The sequence below is a fragment of the Urocampus carinirostris genome, chromosome 3 (assembly GCF_059441175.1).
Source record: "Urocampus carinirostris isolate Australia breed hairy pipefish chromosome 3, RoL_Ucar_1.0, whole genome shotgun sequence".
Taxonomy (NCBI): domain Eukaryota; kingdom Metazoa; phylum Chordata; class Actinopteri; order Syngnathiformes; family Syngnathidae; genus Urocampus; species Urocampus carinirostris.
This window is the reverse complement of record NC_142351.1, coordinates 25,257,071-25,273,595: the sequence shown is the minus strand read 5'-3', so window position 1 is coordinate 25,273,595 and position 16,525 is coordinate 25,257,071. Positions and strand designations below refer to the sequence as shown.

Below are 16,525 nucleotides of genomic sequence, written 5' to 3'. Positions count from 1 at the left end.
AAAACTGGCTCTGTGAGCTGGTTCATGGATGTAAAATTTCTGATTTTATTTGTGAGGACTTGTGTGGAGTAGAGATGATTTGGGCATCCGGTTGTCTGTTGGCGCCGAACACCGCCTCAGCTGAATAAGTCTCTCACATCTCTCCCCCCAGTGACGGTGTTAATCACAATGGACGGGTTTTGGTGAGTTCTGTTTCGATTTATCTTTGATGTATTAAAAGGTTGCTTTGATTCATTAAGAAAGCATTGTTCGTGGTAACAGATTATAACATTCGAATAAAATTTGAGATCCCCTTATTTGATGTCTCTGTTAACGTATTTTTTTATTCTTACTCAACTTGTCAACATTATGTTATTGAAACTGGCTCGGGCTAGACGGAGTCGCCTCTTTCATGTTTCTTGACACATAGCCGCAGGCGGTTCAACGTTGTTTGTTCTTTAACAAAAAACTGAATATATATGGTTTTTTTTTTTATCCTTTTTCAAAGGCCAGGTATATTTCCCTCCAAGGAAAATTCCTCAACTTCTTGGACCATTGGAAATCTTGGTGATCAAAGTGGCAATTTATCCAGCAAGGAGTTGATTCATCCTAGAGATGCAGATCAAGGTACGGCCTTCGGGGCTTTCAGAATTTTTTGTGTAGGCTTCCGGGTAGATTTCCAAGCGTAGCAACAACTAATTGCTGAAGTGTGATTGATTCAATACTGAAATATGAAAGCACACCGGAAAGAAGCAATCAAAGGAAGATGACAGATAATTTGGAATTATTTAATAAGCATTGAAGGGCAAAATATAGATAACATCACATGATTCAGATATTAGGCCAGCAGAGAAGGCCTTTCAGGCCCTACTGGTTTGCCACTGCTGTAACTCAGGAAACAAGTACAGTTGACATGCCTTCAAATCAGCCTCAACAAGAAAACAACAATGATAATAATCGTCATATAATTTTCCACGATAGACTAATATTCAGGAGACAAGGAAGGGGACAAGGACCAGCTAATCATTTTGAAGGAATAACAATACACCGGCACACACAGAGTAAAAGTGATATGACTACAAATACGGTCAAAATGAGGGATAATGAGACGGAGGATAACACCCAGCATCCCAAAGCATGCTGAAAGACTCGTAGGCAGAAGAGCCCCCCCCCCTAAAATAAACTGGTGGCAGCGTGCACTGCAAACTGACTACTTGTGCAACCAAGACAGGCAACATGACAAACTTCTTCCACCATTTAAAACTGTATCGTTAGCTAAAATACGCTGAAGGAAAGACAATTCAGCCATAAATAAGTGCTCGTGGACCCTCAACAAGCATTGAGCCCCATGCGAAAAAAACCTTCCACAAGTAAGCCAGCAAGCAAGGCGCTACCTCTGTATCCCTGCAACCAGCTCCTCCTCTAAGAAGGTGTCAACTTGTTTAATGTTACTCATATTTGTACAATGTTGTTTTTATTCTGACATTAAGGATTGGTTAAAGCAGCAACAGAATTTGACAACATTTAACACGGGCAAAAATAACTCAAAATGTGAAAAGAAAAGAAATATTGATATCAACAGATGAAAAAATGTTTATCGTTCAAACAATTTTTGTCATATCATCCAGGATTACTAGTATCTATTTTGTATTCATTCATTCAAATCCAGAGATCACAAAGCATGCTTTTTTTAACAATTTATTTGTTTAAAAAAAGAATGCATTTTACTTTTTAGTTTATCTCTCTCACAGTGAACATGCAAATTTCAGACCCCTCCTTGATTTCTAAGTGGGAGGAATATCAAATTAGCAGGGTATTCAAGTACTTACTATATATATATATATTATTATAAAATTATTTATTATAATTTATTATATGGGCAGCACGGCGGCGAAGTGGTCATTAGCGCGTGAGCAGCACAGTTCTGAGGACGTGGGACGCCCGCCAGCCCCGCGCCTCAGCCTGAGGAGATGGAGCCACGCCTACTAGAATTCGAGCAAGACCCACCCAATTGGAGGGAGCTGGCCTCCCCGGAGCTTCTCTCGGGCCTCAGCAAGAAGGAGACCAAGAGGCAGGAGGTCATCAACGAGCTGTTTGCCACGGAGCACGCACATGTTCGCATGCTAAGCGTCCTTCAGATGATCTTTTCCAAGCCTTTGGAGCGGGAGGAGCTCCTCACTGGCACTGAGCTAGCGGCTATCTTCCCCAATCTGGACGAGATCATCGAAATGCACTATCACTTTTACGAAAACCTGAAGAAACTTCGTCTGGAGGATAATTTTATTGTCAAATCCATCAGCACCACCGTCCTCAACAGATTTGAGGGCACGGAAGGAGAATGGTTCCAGAAGCTGACGGCCCGTTTCTGCAGTCACCAGTCGTGGGCCCTGGACCAGATCAAGAGCAGGCAGAAAAAGGAGGCTCGCTTCAACGCTTTTATCCAGGAAGCTGAGAGCAAACCGCAGTGCCGAAGGCTGCAACTGAAGGACATCATCCCCATCGAGATGCAAAGGCTCACAAAGTATCCGCTGCTGCTGGAAAACATTGCTAAGAACACAGAGGATCCCAGAGAAAAAGAGCGCATCCACCAGAGTGCCGAGTGCTGCCGGAAGATCCTCAACCACGTCAATGAGGAGGTCAAAGTGATGGAGAACCTGCTGACGCTTAAGGACTATCAGCGGCGGCTGGACACGTCAGGACTGAAGCCGAGCAACGAGCTTTATACAGAATACAAGAACATTGATTTGACACAAAAAAAGATGCTGTATGAAGGACCTCTCACTTGGAAGGTCACTAAGGAGAAGGCCGTAGAGGTGCAGTGCGTGCTCCTTGGCGACCTGCTGGTGCTCCTGCAGAGCCAGGACGAGAAGATGGTGCTCAAGTGCCAGAGCAAGAGCATTATCGCCGTGCAGGAGGGAAAGCAGATGCTCAGCCCTATCATCAAGCTTGATTCAGTCTTTCTGCGGGAGGTGGCCACCGATTTGAAGGCCTTCTACGTCATCTTCACCTGGGACAGCGGGGCGCAGATCTACGAGCTAGTGGCTCAGTCTGTCGGCGAGAGGAAACTGTGGACCAACGTGATCAAGGCAGCAGTCGACGATCTGAAGAAGAGCGGAGCACCCATGAGAATCACGCTACCTCCTGGAAGTGGAGCAGGATTCAGTCCTTCTGGCGCCCCTCAGAGCCCAGCAGAGAACGGCGGTTTGAAGAGCAGCATCGATCGTGACAAGGAAGGCCTGAGCGACGACAAGTCGGGGGATCCTCGCCACTCCCTGATCGATTTCCTGTCCGAAAAAGGTTTCGACCTTCTCGGGCACACTAACAGCGATCAGGAGAAGACTGCTGCCGGCGCTCTAGATGAATTCATGTTGCTGAAGAGGCTTCTGGTCGGAAGCATCAGTTTGTCAGAAGACGGAGAAAACGGGGATGAGCTTTGTCTAGAAATGGACAGCTCTCAATCAACAGACAAGGAAGGAATTGGCGCCAAGGAGGACAACAGGGGACTCTGCTCGGAGACGGCCAGCCTGGTTTTATCCCCAGGTAGGAGGGAGCAAGTCAGGCGGGGCCTCATCAGCTTGGAGCACCAAATCAAGAGACTCCAGATTATAGAAGAGGAACATCACAGGCTACAGGAGGCCCTCTCCAAGTTCTTGCTGGAGGGCGGTCGCTTTGCTTGAAATGCTGTCTTTACACTCTGGCTGTTAGGTTTTTTTTAACTGGTGCTGGTTTGTAGTGCAAGAAGCTTTCCGGAAACCTTTGGCTGAAAAAACGCTGGCACGGGTCTGGGACATTTTGCTGGAGGATGAACAAGTTCGTTGAAAATGACTTTTGCGGTCTGTGCTGTGCAGAATGAGTGTGTTTTCTGTATGCTAGCGCCGCCTAGCGTTATGTTGCATGTAGAGCAGAGAAAGGAACCAAAAACAAGATCTCTTATGAGTGCCTATTTGCAGAAAGGTGCGTAATAAAAGTGAAAGAAACAATACTTTTTTTGCTGAAGAGATCTTAAGTCGTAGCCAAAATTAAACTATAAAGATGCCATAGGAAGCCATTGCAACACACTGCCATGGTGTTAGTTCTTTGCCAAAGCACAACGAAAATGCACGCTTGTTATTATAACAATCGAGGAAGTGTGAGGTTTGTTTTCAAAGACCTTTTCATCTGCCAACCAGCTGTTAAATATCGAATAGAAATGTATTTGTATAGCACTTTTCAGGCAACCAAATGCAATTCAAATGCTGTAGAAGAATAAAAAATATCCACCCTCTTCTCCAAAACTAATAACCTGTAACGCTGAATAAACATTTGGACTGAATGATAGAAAAAAGAGAAAAAAATGTGGATAGGCACAGACTAACCATGTGAGGAAAGGCACCTGAGGGAAACTAATCCACACTTATGGGGATGGCACTAGACAGCGGGAAAGATCTTAAAGCCTATCAGGAAATACTGAAACCTAAAGAAAGCTATAGTCAAATGCATTACAGTAGACTTGACCCCCGGGATACGTTAATCGGTTCTGAAGTTTGGGAATTGCAAAGTGAAAATGCTGTACTGTATAGCGGGGATAGAAGCCTGTGCTGATTGGCTAACGCTCTCTGACCCACCTGTCCACCTGTGATGCCCTTACATGCTTGCGGCTAGCTCTCCAGCTAATCTTCTATTTATTGCCGTTCTCTTGTCTTTTTTGCTTTCACTTTTGGACACATGTGTGGCCAAAAACACTTACAGTAGGGACGAACTTATACGGTTGGGTGGGCGTCTAAATTTCGATTTTTCGGGCACTTTTTATACCGCCCATGATATACCGAGCGAACTTCAAAGAGACCCGGCATCCTTGTGGACAGCTATTCCTCTTAATAAACGACGCCGACGGCCCCGTAAAGAAAGGAAACAGAAGCGTGGTTGCCGTGCAGGTAGATGTGTGAAGCGTGTGAAGTCCAAGCAGCAAGATGGACGCGAGGATGTAACTAATTCCACCATTCATTCCTCGCCGGACAACCGACGCTTTAAACTCAGCGCTCACGAGCGGCCACAACGCCGGGAGCTTTTGAAGATCTCGACAAAGACTACAAAGAGTTCAGCTAAGTCAAATGATTCAGCAAAGCTGAAATTTGGTCTGTTAAATATTAGATCGCTTGCTCCAAAAGCTTTACTTGTTGATAACATTATTCGTGATTATAAACTTAACTGTATGGGTCTTTGTGAAACGTGGTTACGCCCAGATGAGCACTTAGCGCTAAATTATGCCTCTCCCCCAGACTACGAGAGTAGTCATATAGCACGCACGCTGAAAAGAGGTGGTGGTGTTGCGCTAATCTCTGAAAAATCGCTCAAATTTAATACACGTACCTCTAATAATTACAAAACGTTTGAGGCTCTTGTGATGCGGTCCCCTCAATTGTCAATTGATGTAATAACTATCTATCGTGCACCTGGGCCATACACAACTTTCTTAGACGAATTTGCTGAACTTTTGTCTGAACTAGTAACCTATGCAGACAAAATTATAATTATGGGAGACTTTAACATTCATATGAACTCCCCACACAGTTCACTTACTATTGCGTTTAGTTCTCTAATTGATGCATTTGGTTTTACTCAACTGGTTGACTTGCCAACCCATAAAAATGGGAACACGCTAGACTTGATTCTGACTCGAGGAGTTTTAACCTCAAACATTATGGTTCTACCGTGTACTACTGTTATCTCTGATCATTATTTAGTGACATTTGAGGTGCTAACTAAATGTAGACTTAATAAAGCTGAGGGATTTAGCGGACGCAATATAAGCACTGGCACAGTTTCTGAGCTCTTTGAACTCCTTCCTGGAGCAGTTGCGTCCTTTCCTAAATACAATGGCTCGATTGACTCACTCATGAATGAGTTCAATACCACCCTGACTAGTGTGCTGGATTCAATAGCGCCCATAAAACTAAAATCACGTCCTAAAAGACGCACACCTTGGTTTACTGATGAAACTAGAGCCCTTAAAAAAGAATGCAGGAAATGGGAGAGAAAATGGCGCGCTACCAAGCTTGAGGTTTTCCATCAAACCTGGTGTGACAGCTTGTTAAAGTATAAAGCGGCCCTTGCCTCTGCTAAATCGGCCTACCTTTCGAAGGTGATTGCGTCTCAAAAGAACAACCCCAAAGCCCTTTTTGACACTGTAGCATCGCTTACAAGGCAACAGGCTATCGCAGACAGTTCGACACACTCTGCTCAGGACTTAATGGTCTTCTTCACTAAGAAGATTCAATGCATACAGGAAGAAATTGCAAAAGATATTGTTAGTACCACACGTATTAAAGGACTGAAATTTACAGATGCACGACAGGGTGGCTGCCCTGGGAAAATGGCCGGTTTTAGTGAACTGTCACTTGATGATCTCAAACAAGTGGTGAATGCGGCCAAACCGACAACTTGCCAGTTCGACCCTCTCCCAGGTTCACTTATTAAAAGTCTTTTTAGCGTCCTTGGGCCTTCAGTTCTAAATATTATAAATACATCACTCTCCTCAGGTGTAGTTCCAGCAGCTTTTAAGTCCGCCGTTATTAAACCCACACTGAAACGACCCAACCTTGATCCAGAAATATTAAGTAATTACAGACCTGTGTCAAACCTACCTTTCCTTTCTAAAGTACTCGAAAGAGTAGTGGCACAGCAGCTGAATGCTTTCATATCAGAGAATAACCTTTTTGAATCCATGCAATCAGGATTCAAGGCTAACCACTCTACTGAGACAGCTCTGATCAAGGTAACAAATGATCTCCTAATGTCAATGGATTCTGGCGCTTCATCACTTTTGCTGCTGCTGGATCTTAGTGCTGCTTTTGACACAGTGCGCCACAATATCCTACTAGAACGGTTGGAAAAATGGATTGGTCTCTCAGGAGCCGTCCTCTCGTGGTTCAAATCTTACCTCTCAGATAGGACGCACTGTGTTAAATATGGTGAAACGACATCTGAGCCCTTTAATGTTACCTGCGGTGTTCCGCAGGGTTCAGTGCTCGGCCCCCTACTTTTCAACATTTACATGCTTCCATTAGGTGATATTATTCGCAAGTACAATATCAGCTTCCACTGCTACGCAGACGACACTCAACTATATCTTCTGTTGGAGGAATCTTCCACACTAAACTGTGGAAATTTGGAGGCCTGTCTCACTGAGATAAAAGAGTGGATGTCACTCAATTTCTTGCGTCTTAACTCTGAAAAGACCGAAATGTTAGTCATTGGTCCTTCTAAATGCCGGGACTTATTCGCAAAAACTGCTGTGAACATTGACAAATGTCACATCACACAGAGTGACTCAGTTAAAAATTTAGGTGTCATATTTGACCCTGATCTATCCTTTGAGATGCATGTAAAGCAAATTACTAGAACTGCCTTCTTCCATCTTCGCAACATTGCTAAAATCCGTTCAATACTGTCTCAGTCTGATGCGGAAACAATAATTCATGCATTTGTTACCTCCCGTCTCGATTACTGCAATGCACTACTCTCCGGTCTCCCGAAGTCCAGAATCAAGTCTCTTCAGCTAGTACAAAATGCCGCAGCGAGGCTTTTAACTAGGACAAAAAAGTACGATCACATAACACCGATTATGGCTAACCTGCATTGGCTCCCAGTTAGCCAAAGATGTGACTTCAAAGTTCTCTTAGTATTGTACAAAATCATACATGGACTTGCTCCCTCTTATCTTTCAGATCTGATCTGCCACTATGTCCCGGTCCGAAGCCTACGATCTGAGAGTGCTGGTCTTCTGATGATCCCGAGAGCAAAGAAGTCTTCGGCTGGTTCGAGAGCGTTCTCCATCCGGGCACCGGTGCTGTGGAATGCTCTTCCCCCTGAGATTCGATCTGCAACCTCAGTGGAAATGTTTAAATCTAAACTTAAAACTCACTTCTACTCCATTGCATACGAATAACCTACTCCTCTTGTCGGTTGAAAATAGTTTGTGTAATATAGTGTAACAATCTGTGAAGCCCTTTGAGACTCTTCGTGATTTAGGGCTATACAAATAAAAATGACTTGACTTGACTTGAGTTTGGATGTTCTCCACGGGCTTGCGTGGGTTTCCTCCGGGCACTCCGGTTTCCTCCAACATTCCAAAAACATGCATTTCAGGTGGATTGGCTGGTCTAAAATTGTCCCTAGGTGTGAATGAGCGAGCGAGTTGTCTGTCCCTTTGTGCCCTGCGATTGGCTGGCAACCAGTTCAGGGTGTCCCCTGCCCACTGCCCGATGATTGCTGGGATGGTGCAGCTAATGAGATGAGATGAGATATATATATATAATATATATATATATATATATATATATATATATATATATATATATATACCCTATCAGCTCGGCTTTGCCAAATAAACTTTAAGATAAAAGCCTCAATCCTTTTTGATACTAGAAAATGTTTTTTTTTTTAAATTTGATTTCAAAAATTAAATTGAGTCTACAGAATGAAACTGTTTCAATCACGCTCATGTTTTTTTTTTTCTCTTGGAGTATATGGAGTATATTAACAGTCTACAGGGTTTTTTCTGTTAACATCAAGCGAAAGAGACTTTTGGAAGAAAAAGCTACGTGGTTGCTTTAAATCATTGACATTGTGCTTTGGGAGGTCTTCATTGACTTGAAAAGCGCTATATAAATGCAGACCATTTACCATTTACATTAAACTTTCGTATTTGCAGTAAACTGCTTGTTTCTTATTGGTAACTATTTGTATTTTGGGGGGAATTGAGATTATTTGAGGTCACTCACTCAAATGTTGGCTCCATAATTGAAGCCAAAGAAAATCTTCATTCAAATAATTACAGTCCCGAAGGGGTATTTTTCGATTCAATTTACCCTTGCGTATTTACCAGTATGTTGCGCGCAAATCAGGATATTCCCTTCAACGAAAAAAGATAGCCTTGTTTAATACTCGTTAATCCCACTCGCTTTGTTTCTGTATCGTTCTAATCGGTATCTGGTTTGCATTTCATTTTCCTTCAAGATTTAACAAGCTTGCTGACTCACATGTGGATAAACTAAAAATCAAAACAAACAGAGTGAACACTTAAGCCTGGAGCACACACTCACTAAGGACCACATTTGGACTCAGTACATTAAAAACATTTAACACCCTGCAATTCACTGGAGGTTGGAGGAAGGAAGCGAGAATTTTACTGGGGGTTGCTAAAGTTAAACGAAGTAGAATTATATTTACTAAATGACAATAAATGCATTCAATTCGGAATATTCTTTCAAATGATTAAACTAAACAAACAGGTGAAGCATTATCGTCTTTTCATTGCTCTTTCTTTGCAAACTAAAAGGGAAAAGGTATTTATTCTCCAACAATTATTGTACTTTCCGGGAACGCGTAGTACAGATACAAACTGCACATTACATATTCTAAAGGCTGAGTATAAAAAAATGTCCTCATTATTAAAAAGTTGTCCAAAGGCAAGAAAATAAAATCTTTATCCACTCTTAAATTGTTTTTTTTACTACCTCAGCACTGTTTCTATAGACTGTATTTTAAGCAACAAAAATTCTGCTATGCTCATGCAAAATAAATCATATTTTGGAAACAAGTTAAGTACTCAAACTCTTCAGTTCAATTCTTCACAGCCCTTAAAACAATACAGTAAAACCCATTGGAAATGTTCCTTCTTTCCCCAGAATTTTTTTTTCGCTCTCATCCTATAACTTCCAATCTCCTCATTACTTTCATCCTGTTGTGCTGCCATTTCAAATATGTGCCTTTGACTTTTTAATCCTGTGTTCTGCATTTATCCAGCAAGCTAGCCAAAATGACCGTTCGTCTTCAAAATGCTATCGTCTTAGAGAGTTCCTACTTTAGATAACACGTATTTCTCTTTATTTTATTTCTTTCACTTTCAGGGAAACAGAAACGCTGGATCTTGATCTGACATAATTTGTACTCTTCAGCAAAAACATATAATAATAATTGTAATATTGAAATCTGTAATTTCCCATATTTAGTCATGAATATATTGTCTTCATTTATTTATTTATTTATTTTAAAAGCCATTGTTGGGTCCATCACCATACTTTTTGAGTGGACACACAATGTGAGACAAAATACATCAATTTCAGCTCACGAGGAGAAGTGTGAACAGGCCCATTCCTGGGTGCCAGTGTAAGACATCACATCAGGCAAAGTCCAACTCATTCTCATCTCATTAACCGTACCGCTTATCCTCATTAGGGTCGCAGGAGGGCTGGAGCCCATCCCAGCCATCTCCGGGCAGTGGGCAGGGGACACCTTGAACTGGTTGCCATCCAATCGCAGGGCACGCGGGGACAACTCACCCGCTCATTCGCACCTAGGGACCTAGGGAATTTGGACCGGCCAATTCACCTGAAATGCATGTTTTTGGAATGTGGGAGGAAGCCGGAGTGCCCGGAGGAAACCCACGCAAGCACGGGGAGAACATACAAACTCCGCACAGGAAGTCTGGAGCTGGATTTGAACCCATGCAGGAGGTTCCCATGACATGAACTGTGCCGCACAAGCGCTAACCACTGCGCCGGCGTGCTTCCCAACTCATCCTGTTAAATATTGTAAACAATAAAATACTAAAATACAAATGTTGAGCAGTTTTGAGCAAGATTTCTCGCAAAAAGATATGGCTATTGTCACTAAAAGGTAATTGTGTATTTGTAATCCTGTGCAGTCCTTTGAGACATTTTTGTGATTAAGGGCTATATAAATAAATGTGACTTGACTCGAAAAGAGTCTATTTAACTGTGGGACCCCTCTAATGATGAAGGTTTAACTTTGTGGTATGTACTATCAATTATCATGGACTGCATTTTTTGTATAAGAATGATAGTAACCACCTCAGCCTTCATGTTTGTAAATCTCGACAGCAAATGCCTATGACTCATTTGTACCCAGAATATTCATCTCCAACTCTTATTTTCACCAATCTCACATCTGTAAACCCGTATATAAAAACTGACACGTGAAGGCAAATAAATGTTCCTCAACACATGGTACTGATATTACGTATCCATGTGAGTTTTTAGGATCATCTGCATAAAGTCATGCATTTTATTGGACCATTGCTTTTGACCTTTCGTGGTCAAGTGCTCGCGCATTCAAATGGAGTTACAGTGATGCTCTTCCTGCTGCTCTTTTGTGACTTCTATCGCCGTCCTCGAGTTGACCCACCAATCGATCTCTCAGACACACTCAAAGAAGAATTCCTGCGACAATGTTATCTTCCTTCTACATATTTTTTCCGTTTCCCTGACTTCTCATCCAAGCTGACATTGGATCAATGTGTCTAAAGAATATATTTAGGGGGGGAACCATCCCTGAAAATGCACGATAGTTTGGCTTAATCGCCGAGATGGAAGAGTGGTGCCTTTGTTCTGTGAATGGAATAAAATAAACATATCTCAAAAAATCAATACACATTTTTCATCAACTAGGACAATAATTCCACTTAATGAATTATTTTGGAATTATATAAAGAAAAAGATACCTTGCAATTATATAATTCTATCAAATTTGAGTCTTCACAGCAAGTTCTAGTGTGTGCAGCTCGCTAGTATAAAACTATAATGCACACAAATAATTAGTTATCTATGAACAAAAAAACTTACAAAATCAAAATGGAGTAAGAATAACATTTTTTTAGGTATAACACATTTTATGATGTGAAAAAATAGTTGTCTGTCTAAATAAAGATAGGCATGGTTTTCTGCCTGCTTCGAAGCACATTCTGCAAAACACAAGAAAATACACAATGTTGTTTTATATTTCGTACAACCACATTTTATCTACCCAAAAACATATTTGAATATGAAAAGTGTTAAGACAGTGAAGGGGGCGGGACCAAGATAAGCAGTGGCTTTTTACCATTATCCTTTTTCTTACTGTTTTGAAATTGAAATTTTAATTAAAAAATGTGTATGATAGTCAAATGAAATTACCAAAATAGTTTTATAAGTAGTTTTCACACAGTAATATATAACATTCAATGTACAAAAGAAATTCCACCTTGAAGCACATTTTAATCTGAAAGCAATCAATCTCTCCTAGCAGAAGCTTAACAGAGCTCATGTCTCATAAAACTAAGCATAAAACAATAATACACATATACCTGTGCCAACTCTTATTCTGTAAATATATTTTGTCACAGGCTGGGATGGGCTCCAGCCCCCCGCAACCCTAATAAGGATAAGCGGTACAGCTGATGAGATGAGATGAGATGAGACAACAAATCATATACATTTAGCAGTGTATACACCTGTCAGTTAAAGTAATTCCCTCTTGAGTTTTTGTCTCAGAAGAAAGTGACTTAGAGACCAAAAAAAACCCCTACTCATTCTTCACACTTTCTGCTGGTATAGTCTCACAGTTTGTTACTTGAAACACCGCCATTGCCTTTCCGATTATATAATGACTTTACAATGTAACACGTGTTGAAACATCGTTTAGCTTGACAGCAAATTATAACTTGGAGGTATCAATGAAGCTTTAAGTGTTTTTACATGATTTACTCTTGGTCTCTGGTTGTTTCAGTGTTTCGATCACGGTTCCTGATGATCACTTATTTTTTTGCCCTCAACTTAAAGAAAAAAAATAAAATAAAATCACTGCTCGTTTTTTGAGAGACTTGGGAGTTTGAGACAAGGCTTCTTAAAACAATGTGATGTACAGTATTACCTCGCGGTTAATAGGAGGCAGAATCCCCTGTGAGACATCAATTCCACGAAGTTTGTTTATTGTTTATTTATTTATTGCTCATGAACAAATCTAATTTTGAGGCTGTAGTATTTATTTTCAAAATAACTTCTGTACTGTCAAGTTATCATTTTAAAAGTAATTTTTCTGTTATATTGCTCAACTTTATTTAAAAAAGGACCGATTCACTCCAATTTACGAGATACTATGCCGCTTTCATGTGGACATTTTGCAAAATTGCCTTTAACATCCGTTCTTTCCTAGAGAAACCATATAACTCCTTATCATAAAACATTTTTGAAAAAGTGCCAGAAAGTCATTCGGGAGCGCCAAAGACCCACATGTGGCTCCTGAGCAGGTTTTGCGGGTGGAGAGGTCCAACTTTGTCGGTGATGAAAAACTTCTTCCTCTGTTTAGCCAATCAAAATGCAGATCACAATGCTCGATAAAATTCAGCAAAGCAGTAAACAAGCGATAACCAGAGCGCAAAATAGTGAGCTGTCTCTGTATTGTTTTCACAAGGCACATCCAAAAGAGCACAGGAGGGAGGGGTGTCTGATTTTCCTTTATCATGTTCAGAGAGTTCTTTGAGTGCGAGTTCAAAACACTTGCTCTGTTAATTACATTACATTGTTCGTACTAAAGCATTTGTGTGCGCACATGTGTGGCTGCTCCCATCAGTGCACGCACGTCCAAGCATTTATGCTAATAATTAGATTACGTTCCAGTGAGAAGGTACGATCCATTATGAATAGTAAACACAGGACACATTGACATTCTGTTATAGTGCCTGCAAATAAGATTAGCACAGAGAAAATGGGAGGAACACACAATTCCACCACTCCCTAATGCCCATTACCTGTTTTTTACTCCATCATGTCCAATACTCGTTAACATATTTCTCTCTGCCCTTGTTTTACATTTAAATTTAATTCTATATTACATAGTATACATAATTTTAATTTAAGAACAAGGACTACTACAACAACAATTCACTCTCCAATAAATTCCTGACGGAAGTTATTTGTGCACGTGAATTTATTCAAAAACCGTTAAAGGAGACTGACACGCAATTTTTCCTCAGTTAATACAACTCTAGAAACCCTCAAGTGGAAAAGACGAAATTGGAAGATTTACTGGTAAAATTTCACATTGTGCAAACTAACGGTCCTGGTACTGTCACAATCACCCGGATTGGGAACACCTGCGTTCAGGATTTTGCGCCAACAGCCAGGACAGCTTATTGGCGCACCCTGTACATTTAAATCCCCAGCTTCCGGTAACACTTTGTCTGATTGTACTATGCGATCTGTTGCCATCTGCTCAGAAAGCCCGTACCTCCGACTCTTTGCCTGCCTCCTGTTTTTCTGCTTGATCTCCGTTGCCGACCAGTTTCCGAATTTGCCTACGACCTGCCCTGCCCGTCTGACTCCTGATCACTCTTCCGAATACTACGATGCCCTTCTTCTCCAGCCCCGGCCAACAACACTACAATTACGCCTGTCCGCGACCATTCCCGCCAAGCCTTCACCCGCCTGTCAAGTTCCGTCAAACCGCCAACCAACAGATCGAAGAATCCCACCTTTTCATTTCCTTCCTTTCAATAAAACCAAGAAACGAGCGCAAGTGATCTCAGTCTCCCTTTCGTCCTGCCTGACAGGTACAGTACAAAAGCAAACACTTTATTAAAATTAGACACTAATGAACAAACGAATATATTTTGTCAGACCTAATTGAAATAACTTATAATAAGTACACTAATACATTGAAAAATAATTAAATAATCATTTAAAAAAAAAAAAAGTGTTAGAGCTCCATGATAAACCGAAATCGAATCGATATGTAATGTAGTGCGATAGTGTAACTGCGAAACACTGCGTTTCTTTTTCAAGGATTTATAATTCAATTTTGTTATTTTAGTGATGGAATGTTTAGCCAACAATAATTGTCACATTTCGGGGTTTAACAGTGTTGGCCAATTAAGAAGCAGGTTTTAATGGTACTAGCCAATAAAGGCGGGGCAAAGTTTGCAAGACTTGTGTGCACGGCTTTGATAGCTTGGTGTAAGCTTTCAGTCAAACAGCCGGGCGCACAATTGGTCACCAACACAAACGCGACAGCCGGTGCTTTAGCGGCTCGTTACATGAAATGAATTAATCAATTAAATCGTACTCTTAGGACAGTCTGAAGAGCGCAAAGAATAGCTGATCAACAGCATGTGCTCCCTGAATTTTTGTCATGTCCGGGAATTGACTGTGGAAGCGCCAGAAGGGAATGCTAAAGGCTAGGCTAACAACTCTTAAGCCACCATTGCCGAACATGGCAGGTCACCAACGCTAGATCCATTACCCATGAAACGGACCATGAAAACTGCTACATTTGTGACTATTTTAATTATCGCAAAAACCTTGCAGAGGTTGCGGTTACCAGATGCTCGCCGCTATCTTACTCTATAAGGAGAAGCCCTACAATTTTGTTGTCATTTTGTATCATGAAAATAAAGACTATTTATTCAACTGCAATTCTGTTTTTTGTAGATTTATAGTTGTTATTTTGCTAGAGTTGAAAACTCTAAGTCTCTGAGGACGTCATCTCGAGGAGAGCTTGCATGTCACTATGTTTAAGTTCCCCCCCAAAAAAACAAGCACAGAAATGCACTTTTCTTTCAAAATCGAAAATCACATTATTACAAATTACAATACGACTGAAAAATCGCAATTAGTGTTGTTTTGTTTTGTTTTCAAAAATGATGCAGCCCTAATAAGTACAAGAATAATACAAACTGACTACAAATAAAAAGGTTTTTTTTTTTTTCATTTTGAGAAGTTTATTCTGTTTTTAATACTGGCAGTGTTCATTTTACCTCTGAAAAGGGATGGGTTCCGGGGACTCGCATGCTCAAAAATCTATGGGTCTCAACAGAGATCTATGGGTCCCCCAAATTTAGTGTTATCGAGGTTTAAATTGTAAATCGGCGACAAATATGTAATATAAATCTATATTTTCATTCCATTTTAATCATCACACTTAATTGGTAGCAGCAGCAAGCAGCAGCAAAAGCAGTTATCACTTCAGATTTTTCAGTTCACAAAAATATTGTACATTGTACAAAATAACATTACTGAAATTTTAGTCTATATATTCATGCAATTTTAATCATCACAGTTAATTGGTAATACAAAGCAATTGTCACTTCAGGTTTTTCAGTTCATATATTCTTTGTGGTTTGCTGTCCCACCACAGTTGTAATGCCTTCTCAAGGTCCAATTGTTTGGTAAGATGCCCCTCCATAAGCTGGTGTCGTGTTACGATATTGAGGCGCTTTCGCTCTTTTGCGAGGATGCTGTTTTGGACGCTGAAACCCCTCTCACAACCTGCGGTATGTACAGCTGATGTCATTGCAAGCTGCACCAACAGAATGAGATTTGGAAAATCATGTAGCCTGTATTATCATCCTCCTCATAGAGCAACCAGGAATATAATTTAGTCCATTTTGGCAGAAAAGTCCTTTTCTTGCTAGGAGTATTTTATTTTCTTTCGTCGAATCGTTAGCTTCAACACATGCGATCTTCTCAAGAATTTCTCTGCCGTTTTTTTCGTGCCGGAATGATTGCCGTTTTTATCACTTTCTGCATTATGTTTCCACTTATTACTGACACTGAAGAAATTACCAATTTTGTGTTGTTTGCATGAAATACTGTTTTTTTTGGAGGCATACTTCTCTTTCGCTCGACAACAACCACCACAACAATGACGTAATCTCGAAGCAACGAGATCTTGCTTGCCGAGATCTGCGTGCAGACGAAAACTCGCGCAACCAACCGCGAGACCAAAACAA

At 40.9% G+C, this 16,525-nt stretch overlaps 2 protein-coding genes across 2 annotated transcripts in view; one reads left to right on the top strand and one right to left on the bottom strand.

Annotated features, from left to right (window-relative positions):
- LOC148369271 (chemokine-like protein TAFA-3) overlaps nucleotides 1–16,525 on the bottom strand; it is a 136,943-nt gene that overhangs the window by 22,563 nt on the left and 97,855 nt on the right. The window lies entirely within an intron of this gene.
- Nucleotides 1,927–4,573, top strand: LOC148369272 (rho guanine nucleotide exchange factor 1-like). Its single transcript, XM_088329922.1, has one exon. It carries the CDS (start codon nucleotides 1,950–1,952, stop codon nucleotides 3,654–3,656), a length of 1,707 nt encoding a protein of 568 aa, XP_088186048.1. The 5' UTR covers nucleotides 1,927–1,949; the 3' UTR covers nucleotides 3,657–4,573.